At 39.2% G+C, this 11,210-nt stretch overlaps 1 protein-coding gene across 1 annotated transcript; it reads right to left on the bottom strand.

Annotated features, from left to right (window-relative positions):
- Positions 1 to 9,557: 9,557 nt before the first annotated feature.
- Positions 9,558 to 10,580, bottom strand: LOC129553956 (olfactory receptor 52M1-like). The gene has a single exon (XM_055422626.2). It carries the CDS (start codon positions 10,551 to 10,553, stop codon positions 9,558 to 9,560), a length of 996 nt encoding a protein of 331 aa, XP_055278601.2. The 5' UTR covers positions 10,554 to 10,580.
- Between the last annotated feature and the right edge of the window lie 630 nt (positions 10,581 to 11,210).

Below are 11,210 nucleotides of genomic sequence, written 5' to 3'. Positions count from 1 at the left end.
CCAAGTAAAATTGTTACTTAACTTTTAATTAAAAATATATATATTGGAGTATAGTTGATTTACAATGTTGTGTTAGTTTCTGCTGTATAGCAAAGGGAATTTTATATACATACATATATATATATATATGTATATACATACACACACACACAGACACACACACAGACACACACACAGACACACACACAGACACTGGAGAAGAAAATGGCAACCCACTCCAGTACTCTTGCCTGGGAAATACCATGGATGGAGGAGGCTGGTAGGACTGAGCGACTCACTTTCAGTTTTCACTTTCATGCATTGCAGAAGGAAATGGCAACCCACTCCAGTGTTCTTGTCTGGAGAAACCCAGGTATGAGGAGACTGGTGGGCTGCCATCTATGGGGTCGCACAGAGTCAGACATGGCTGAAGTGACTTAGCAGTAGCAGCAACAGCATACACACACACACACACACACACACACACACACACACACACACACAATCCTTTCTAGATTCTTTTCCCAGATCGGCTATTACAGAGTATGGAGTAGAGTTCTCTGTGCTATACAGTGGGTCTTAGTTACTCATTTTATATACAGTAGTGGTTATACATCAATCCCAATCTCCCAATTTATCTCTCTCACTCCCCACTCCCTGGTAACTATAAGTTTTATGTATATATATATATATATATATATGTAACTCTATTTTTATGTTGTAGGTAAGTTCATTTGTACCCTTCTTTTAGATTCCACATATACCAAGTAAAATTGTAAATACAACTTTTGGCTCCCAGATATTAGCTGACCAGAAAGCACGCATCTTGAAAACTTGAATGATTATTTTGGAAAGGTATTCTAACAATACTAAATTTTAAATTGGTAAATCATTATTTTGGTTCCAGTATCAGTGTATCATGAGCTCATATAATATGAGGCATCTACTTAGTCTGAATAAAAGAAAGTTTCACTAAAACAATGAGGTTTTGACCAATATAGTTCAGGATTAAATACTAAGGGCTAAGTTAACAAAAATTATCACAGGTTAAATATTTAATTTAATTTCCTTCCATATTACTTTTGTTAATAAGAAGTTGAGTCATCTTTCAGACAACCACACTGGCTAAGTCCTCAGGACTTAGGACTTAACCTAGAACCTTTAACCGAGGTTCCAGCATTCCCTTCTGGTAGAAGCACTCAACTTGTCCTTTCCACCTCAGTCACAACTCTCTTGCCTATAACCTGATTATCTTACCTCTAACCAGATTATCTCACTTCTCAGACTGAGTCCCAGCATATTTACTATATCTACAGCAGGTGCCATTAAACTTCCTATCCGGGGGGACCAGAGGCCTACAGGAATATCCTATAAAGAGCCTCTCCTGAGAATGCAGTCTGGTTGTAGGCAGTTTCACTAATCTCTCCAAGTATCTCCAAGCACAATTTGGTCTCCTGGAGGGACTCAGTTTTGTGGTCTCCTTGTTACCTGAGCTCTGAGCTTAAAAATCAATAGAATATGGCCTCTACTACAGGACTAATAGGATAACTTATTGTACCTAAAGCACACACAAGTGCAGTGAAATAAATGCTTTCTTACAACCTATGTGATGAGAGATAGAAGAAGTTGAAGATGTCATGGAGGAACAATTTTATGAATTAATCAGGGTAATCACTGTAATATCCCCACATACCTCCAGAATTTTTTCAGTAATTCATCTGAATCAGATTTACCTCTGCAAAACAATTAAAGCTCCATGACATCACTTGGCCATGTTCCCATTCCTGCATCCCCCTAGACCTATCTACTTGATCAAGTAAAAGATATGCATTATTTTCATGTACAGGAGCATCCCTATTTCAGTTTTGGTTGGAATGTTATGCAAAGATTTGATATGCTTTCCTACAGATGTTACTCTTCATCCTACTCTTCTGTTCTGTAAATATCAGGAGCAGTGTGTTACTGAGTCCACTCTCTGTAGGACAGGCCAATGAATCTGAGAGACAAGGTGCTGAGACAAGGAGGAGCCAGCTGACTGAAAAAAATGGCAGGCTAGCACTTCAAAATAACCATCTCATCAGGGTCTGGATGCCAGGTTCTTTTGTAGAGTCAGAGCGAGAGCAACGTGGAAATAAAGTCAAAAGACAGCATGGAGAGGCAGAGGCTGCTGGGAGGTAAAAGGCAAGGGTCTTTAGTCTTGCAAAATATCTCCAAGGGAATGGCCAATCTTTGGAAGGGCTGTGCTTATCTCTTATATTCACAGGTGGGCAGGGACAGATTAGCTCTCTATGAGCTGAACAAAGGCACTTTAGCTTACAGTCAGGCATAGGGGCAGGATCCTCTGAGGCAAGCTATTAAGCATGATTAAAGCAAGGAAAAGCAAGTCCAAGAAACAGTCTTTAACATGGAGTTAAAATTGGCTTCCTTCCTGCCACAGGTGAACTTTACCAGTTATGTTTCCCAGGATCACAGATAATTTATATTTACTCTGAGTTTGTTCAAAGAGTTGAAGGGCAAGAAGATATTCAGGAAAGGAGTGAAAAGCCAAAATACTTCTCCCTATTTCTCACTTTCCTCAGCTGCATCTACTATATGGTTTCAGATTCTATAAGAGTCTTCCATGGTCTTCGCTTCCACTGGGAGACTATATATCTCTGGTTTTGACAATAATTTTTGGATAGGACACCAAAACAAGAGTAACAAAAGTAAAACTAGAGAACTGATCTTCACCAAAATTGAAAACTTTTCTGCATCAAAGGACACTATCACCAGATTTAATAGGCAACCAGAAAATTAGAGAAACTATCTGTAAACCATACTTTGGCCACCTCATGTGACGAGTTGACTCACTGGAAAAGACTCTGATGCTGGGAGGGATTGGGGGCAGGAGGAGACGGGGACGACAGATAATGAGATGGCTGGATGGCATCACCAGCTCGATGGACATGAGTTTGAGTGAACTCTGGGAGTTGGTGATGGACAGGGAGGCCTGGCGTGCTGTGATTCACGGGGTCGCAAATAGTCAGACATGACTGAGCAACTGAACTGAACTGATCTGTAAACCATATATCTGATAACAATTAATTTCCAAAATATGGAAAGAACTTTTAAAATTCAACAAAAAATAACTGTATTAAAAAATAGGCAAAGGACTTGCATAGACATTTGTCTAAAGAATATTTTCAAATGGCCAACAAGCACATGAAAAGATGCTCAGTCATATTAACTATTGTGTGCTGCTAAGTTGCTTCAGTTGTGTCCGACTCTGCAATACTCTGTTGGACTATAGCCACTATGGTCTCCTATAGGTGCCTCTGTCCATGGGATTTCCCAGGCAACAATAATGGACTGGGTTGCCATGCCTTCCTCCAGGGATTTTTCCAGACCCTGGGATTATACCTGCATGTCTTATGCCTCTTGCATTGACAGGAGGGATCTTTACTACTAGTGTCACCTCGGAAGCCCAAGAAGGGATGCAAAAAAATGCAGCTGCAGCGTGAAGCATCATTGCAATAGAATAACCTTAAGTATCATTGATTTCACAATTCCACTTTTTGGTATATATTGCAAAGAGGTAAAAACATAGATTGGAACAGACATTTGTACACACATGCTCATAACAGCATTATAATATTTAAAAGGAAGGAAATTCCAACATATGATAGAATATAGGTGAACATCAAAGACAGTGAAATGAAAAGATTTTTGCTCTATGCTCTACCAATAAACAGTCAGTTCATCAATTCAGTCACTCAATCGTGTCCAATTCTTTGTGACCCCATGGACTGCAGCACACCAGGTTTCCCTGTCCAACACCAACTGCCAGAGCTTGCTCAAACTTATGTCCATTGTGTTGGTGATGTCATCCAACCATCTCATCCTCTGTCGTCCCCTTCTCCTCCCGCCTTCAATCTTTCCCAGCATCAGGGTCTTTTCCAATGAGTCAGTTCTTGGCATCAGATGGCCAAAATATTGGAGCTTCAGCTTCAGCATCAGTTCTTCCAATGAATACTCAGGACTGATTCCCTTTAGGATTGACTGGTTTGATCTCTTTGCAGTCCGTGGGACTCTCAAGAGTCTTTGACACCACAGTTCAAAAGAATCAGTTCTTTGGTGCTCAGCTTTATGGTCCATTTCTCATATCCATACATGACTACTGGAAAAACCATAGCTTTGACTAGATGTACCTTTGTCAGCAAAGAAATGTCTCTGTTTTTAAATATGCAGTGTAGGTTGCTCATAGCTTTTCTTCCAAGGAGTAAATGTCTTTTAATTTCATGGCTGCAGTCACCATCTGCAGTGATTTTGGAGCCCAAGAAAATAAAATCTCTCACTGTTTCCATTGTTTCCCCATCTATTTGCCATGAAGTGATGGGATTGGATGCAATGATCTTCATTTTTTGAATGTTGAGTTTTAAGCCAGCTTTTTTACTCTCTTCTTTCACTTTCATCAGGAGGCTCTTTAGTTCCTCTTGGTTTTCTGCCATAGGGGTGGTATCATCTGCATATCTGAGGTTATTGATATTTCCCCTGCAATCTTGATTCCAACCTGTGGTTCATCCAGCCCAGAATTTCACATAATGTACTCTGCATGTAAGTTAAATAAGCAAGGTGACAATAAACAGCTTTGATGTACTCCTTTCCCAATTTTGAACCAGTTAATTGTTCCATGTCTGGTTCTAACTATTGCTTCTTGACCTGCGTACAGATTTCTCAGGAGGCAGGTAAGGTGGTCTTGTATTCCCATCTCTTGAAGAATTTTAAACAGTTTGTTGTGATTCACAGACAATGGCTTTAGTGTAGTCAGTGAAGCAGTACATGTTTTTCTGGAATTCTCTTAATTTTTCCATGATCAAATGAATGTTGGCAATCTGATATATTGTTGCTCTGCTTTTTCTAAATGCAACTTGAACATCTGTAAGTTCTCGACTCACGTACTGTTGAAACCTAGCTTGGAGAATTTTGAGCATTACTTTGCTAGCACATTTGTGTGGTAGACTGAACATTCTTTGGCATTGCCTTTCTTTGGGATTGGAATGAAAACTGACCTTTCCAGTCCTGTGGCCACTGCTGACTTTTTCAAATTTGCCAACATATTGAGTACAGCACTTTCACAGGATCATCTTTTAGGATTTGAAATAGCTCAACTGGAATTCCATCACTTCCACTAGCTTTGTGCATAGTGTTGCTTCCTATGGCCCACTTGACTTCACACTCCAGGATGTCTGGTTCTAGGTGAGTGATCAAATCATTGTGGTTATCTGGGTCATTAAGATCTTTTTTGTATAGTTCTGTGTATTCTTGCCACCTCATCTTAGTATCTTCTGGTTTTATTAGGTTCATACCATTTCTGTCCTTTAGTGTGCCCATCTTTGCATGAAATATTCCTTTGGTATCTCTAATCTTCTTGACGAGATCTCTTGTCTTTCCCATTCTATTTTTTTCCTCTATTTTTTTGCATTGATCACTTAAGAAGGCTTTCTTATCTCTCCTTGCTATTATTTGGACTCTGCATTCAGTTGGATATATCTTTCTTTTCCTCCCTTGCCTTTCGGTTCTCTTCTTTTCTCAGCTATTTGTAAGGCCTCCTTAGACGACCGTTTTGACTTTTTGCATTTCTTCTTCTTGGGGATGGGTTTGATCACTGCCTCCTATACGATGTTATGAACCTCCATCTGTAGTTCTTCAGGTACTCTATCAGATGTAATCCCTTGAATCTATTTGTCACTTCCACTGTATAATCATAAGGGATTTTATTTAGGTCATACCTGAATGGTCTAGAGGTTTTCCCTACTTTCTTCAATTTAAGTCTGAATTTGGCAATAAGGAGTTCATGATCTGAGCTCCCCTGGAGGAGGAAATGACAACCCACTCCAGTATTTTCACCTGTGAAATCCCTATAGTCCATTAGGTTGGAAGAGTTGGGCATGACTGAGCAACTAACGCACAAAAGAGAAAGCCAAATTTACCATAGGAAGAGATTTAGCGATCTTCTTTGTATGGGAAGATGCAAGTGTATGGGCTTGCTGAAACAGTTTCTTTCATATGATCTGGGGTCAATCTTGCTTTCTTTATTGTTCACATATTAATTCCTTGTTTACCAGAAGATATGGCAAATGTGGTAGATGCCTGCCTTTCACATCCCTCCTAGTTGCAGTAATAAGTCTTTTCCAAATGCAAATTTCTGAGCCCAGGTGAAATAAAGCCACTATTTTATCAGCTACTTTCTCCTCTGAGGATCTGGAGGGATGTGAAAGGTGGCCATCCACCATATTTGCCATCTCTTCTGGTAAACAAGTTATTAGTATGTGAATAATAAAGAAAGCAGAATTGGCTCCAGATAAGCTAGATGCATATGAAAGAAATTATTTTAGCAAGCCCGTACACTTGCATCCTCCTATACATTTAGATCACTAAATCTCTTCATATGAGAAATTTGGTTTTCTCTTGTGTGTATTACTCACTCAGTCATGTCCAACTCTTTCCAACCCTATGGAATATAGGGATTTCCGAGGCAAACACACTAAAGTGGGTTGCCATTTCCTCCTCCAGGGGATCTTCCCAACCCAAGAATTAAACCCAGGTCTCCAGCATTGTAGACTAAATCTTTATCATCTGAGCTACCAGGGGTTTTCTCTTAATTAACAATAATCTTTTAATATTTAGATTACCTGCCCCATGATACAAACTTATATATAGCCTGAATCCTCCCCTGCCTCCTTAGAGTTAGCTCTCTCAGAGTCACCTGAGATCCTGTCTACTGGGCTCAAGTCCTAACATCCCTGCCAAATAAAATGTAACTTTCAACTTTTGGGTGGCACATATTCCTTTAGAATACAGTATTCTGGAGAAGAAAATGGCAACCCACTCCAATATTCTTGCCTGGAGAATCCTATGGACGGAGGAGCCTGGTGGGCTACAGTCCATGGGGTCGCAACGAGTTGGATGTGACTCAGTGACTTCACTCATCTTCACTCACTCATGCTAAGTGAAATAGCCAGTCACAAAAGGACAAATATTGAATGGTTCCTTGCATGACATACATAGAGTAGCCAAATTCATAGAGACAGTAGTAGAATGATAATAGTCAGAGAATGTGAGGAAGAGGGAATGGGGAGCTAGTGCTTTCCCGTATGTGGAGTTTGAACTGGAGAAAGGTAAAAAGCTCTGAGGAAGGATGGTGGTGCTGAATGCACAGCAATATGAATTATCAACTACAAATTGGCACTTGCAAAGAGCATTGGCCAACAACTGAACAACAATAACAACAAGGGCGTTTGCCATCTGCCTCTATAGAGACTGAACCTTGTGCTGTTGCGGCTGTTGACCTTCAACACCCCCTGAGTTCAGGCTGGAGTGAGGCACTCTGTTCTCCAGGGAATCTGGTGGGACAGGTCTTTAGATACTTGGATGTTTTTATAAACAGATTTTATGATCTCAATCCTTGCATCTCCTCATGTCTAGAAAAGCACTAAATCCTTTCATGGTGACATCAGATCCTTGTGACTAGCAGAAAGACTTCTGTAAAACAAGTGCCTAACAGTATTGAACACTCCCTTCACCAAAACCTTATATGCTGACCTTCCCCCACTGCTTCTTTGGAGCAGTTTCTCGGAGCTATCTAAGGTACTGCCTCCCAGGGTTTCAGTTCTCATTTTGCCCCAGATAAAACTTAATTCACAACTCTCAAGTTGTACATCATTTTTTTTACTCAACAGAATGTACTAATGCCATTGAACTCTACACTTTAAAATAGTTAAAATGATAAATTTTATTTTCTGTAAATTTTAACACACAAGCTACCAGTGAATTGTCCTTTAGTTACATCCCATACTAACTCTAAAAACATGAGCGTTGATATTGATAGATAGATCAATCTTTATGTACTTTTCCTTAGTATTAACATAAAAATAAATGTTAACAAAGACAAACATAAGAAGTCTTCTTTCAGTTGTAAAATGAGCAGTTCTATAAATAGGAATGGGAAGGTTATAACGATATTTCACAGAAAAGGTATTTGAGAAAAAATAGCATACATGAGAATATGTAAGTGCTATAAAACAAAATAGAGCCTGTTGTCATTACAATTTAGTTGATAGCACCCTAATTTGATCCTATCTCCTTAATTCATATGATAAAACAAGAGAAAGGATGCCCTGAGCAATCAGAGAAAACTGTAGAAACCCTGTATTCACAGATGAGTGAGGTAGTTTACAATGTTTGCCAAACACATTTGGTATCAAAAGATTCTAAATAACTTAATTATGTATTCTTAATTATGGATTCTTCATGCAAATTTCTTCAAGGAAAAGAGAAAAAAGAACATTATTAATGATGGAAGAATAAGTCTCAGTATTGCAAAAATAAGTCCATATAAATCTAATCCAATTAAAAAGGCATTTACTGAACACATTTTACAAATGAATGAATGAATGACTTAATGATTATATCAAAAGAAGAAATGAAAAGCAACTGCTATGCTCTCATAACTATTCTATTGCACTCCAATAACATTATATTATTCTTTAGGACTTTAGTAAGGTGTTCAACATATGATATAATATTAAGCAACATACATCACATAAAATTTAAAAAATATATTTTTTTCTGGAGATATTTTCTATATTTAGCAAAAATTTGGCTAACAGGGAATAGAATCAAACATTCATTATATAAATATAAAAATAAAATACAGGGTTCAGGTTACCATTTTTCTAAATGGTAACCTGAACCCTGTATAAGAGACTGCAAAAGAGACATAGGCATTTAGAACAGTCTTTGGGACTCTGTGGGAGAGGGTGTAGGTGGAATGATTGGGGAGGATGGAATTGTAGCATGTATATTGTCATAGGTGACCAGTCCAGGTTCGACGCATAAATTTTCCTCTGTTCATTTCTTTGCATTTGTGCTTTTTTAATAAAATTCTTTTTTAGAAATAAAAAAAATAAATAAATAAATAAACAGTATTGAAAAATAAAAAAAATAAAATAAAATAGTACACATTTGCAGACATATTAAATAAGACATAATGGGTATTTCCTAAAACATTTTAAACAAACAAAAAGTAGAGAATATAAGAAATTATAATCACTCACTGGGGAAGGATAAAAATAACATACAGAGTGTTTTCTCTGTGCCACTTCACTGATCTACCTTACATGTCTCATTTGATCATCACACAATCATATGAAGTAGGTTCTATTATTTTTCATTTTTAAATATCAGGAAACTGAGGTGAAGAATTAAAGAGCAGTAAAATTAGCCAGGCACATGATATTGGACTTGAACCCTGGCAGCCTAATTAGTTTACTTATCTTTTTACCCTTTCTTTATTGTTAAGTCTCTGTAATTATCCTCCAAAAGACACAGGAAGACATCAATCTCTTCTCTAATTTTAATAATGAAAAAGCTAAAATGACCTGTTGAATTAGAAATTTTAGAATTTATAGACATCTAGTAAATAAAGATCTCTCAGGTGGCAAATGTATTTCAACTTGTGGGAGCAGGAGCAATTCTTACATAATCTCTTGTACTTTCATTTATTCTTTTATTTTATTCTTTTATTGATCCAACTACAATCAGACAACTTTGACCACTAGTGTCCTAAGAACATGTTCTCGTATTTTCTTGGTCCTTACTCCATACACAATGGGATTGAGAAAAGGGGGCAGCAAAAGATACATATTTGCTATAAAAATATGGATATGTGCAGGTATATTTTTCCCAAAACGGTGAGTAAAAATGGAAAAACCAGCTGTGGAGTAGAAGACAAGAATAACACAGATATGGGACCCACATGTGCCCAAGGCCTTAAAGCCAGCTTCTCGGGATGGTAGGCGGAATACAGAGCGGAGGATGAAGACATAGGATACAGCAATGAGAATAGCATCACATGAGCCAATGATAGTAGCCATACTGAGGCTATAATGCTTAGTGGCTCCTGTGTCCACACATGCCAGCTTCACAACGGCCATAAACTCACAGTAGGTGTGGGCAATGATTCGAGTCCTGCAGTAAGGCAGCTGTTTGAGTAGAATGGGGTGTGGAGAAAAGAAGGCAACTCCCCGAATCACCACAATAATACCCATTATAGTGATGCGAGTGTGGGTAAGAATGGTGGTGTGGCGCAGTGGATGACAAATGGCCACGTAACGGTCAAGGGCCATGGATAGAAAAAAGCCTGATTCCAAAGCAGTAAAACTATGAATGAAGAACATTTGGGTCAGGCAGGCATCAAAGGCAATGTCATGGGCTCCAAGCCAGAAGAGACAGAGCATGCGAGGCAGTGTAGACGTGGAGAGGACCAGGTCAGTGACTGAGAGCATGCACAAAAAGAGGAACATAGGCTCATGGAGGGTTCGCTCTGCCCTAACCACAGCCAGAATGGTCACATTCCCCACCACCGCCACCACATACATGGAGCAGAAGGGAATCCCAATCCAGACATGCAGGTGCTCCAGTCCTGGGATGCCCATCAGCGAGAAGGTGACAGGAGATGGATGAGAAGTGTTGAGAGGAGGCATAATGGTTTTTTCTTTGATTTTTATCAGTTCTTCTGAAGATAAAGTTGCCATGCCAAGAAGACCACAACCAGATGCTGAAAACACAGAGATGTATTAATATTTCAGGAAGATCCTTAATGACTATTGTTAAAAACAGTTCAAATTCATACTCAGGCTTATTTAAATTCTTGAGATTCAGATTAATAAAATGAGCTGCTGCTGCTGCTGCTGCTGCTAAGTCACTTCAGTCGTGTCCGACTCTGTGTGACCCCATAGACAGAAGCCCACCAGGCTCCCCCGTCCCTGGGATTCTCCCGGCAAGAACACTGGAGTGGGTTGCCATTTGCTAGAACATGCTAAATTATTGTGTTTTCTGAAGTATACAAAGATAATACTTATACCATTTCATATTATCTCAAGGACTTATGTCCCCAGAGAAGGCAATGGCAAGCCACTCCAGTACTATTGCCTAGAAAATCCCATGGATGGAGGAGCCTGGTAGGCTGCAGTCCGTGGGGTCACTAAGGGTTGGACATGACTGAGTGACTTCACTTTCACTTTTCACTTTCACACATTGGAGAAGGAAATGGCAACCCACTCCTGTGTTCTTGCCTGGAGAATCCCAGGGATGGGGGAGCCTGGTGGGCTTCCGTCTATGGGGTCACACAGAGTGGGACATGACTGAAGTGACTTAGCAGCAGCAGCAGCAACAAGGACCTATGTATCACT

This window comes from Moschus berezovskii, chromosome 14 (assembly GCF_049115385.1).
Source record: "Moschus berezovskii isolate FMDL1 chromosome 14, NW_MosBer_1.0, whole genome shotgun sequence".
Taxonomy (NCBI): domain Eukaryota; kingdom Metazoa; phylum Chordata; class Mammalia; order Artiodactyla; family Moschidae; genus Moschus; species Moschus berezovskii.
The sequence above is the reverse complement of the archived record's forward strand: the minus strand, read 5'-3'. Positions and strand labels throughout refer to the sequence as shown.

Bases quoted from the DNA above. Each gene is read 5' to 3' on its own strand.
- LOC129553956 (XM_055422626.2), bottom strand. From the start codon at position 10,553: ATGGCAACTTTATCTTCAGAAGAACTGATAAAAATCAAAGAAAAAACC.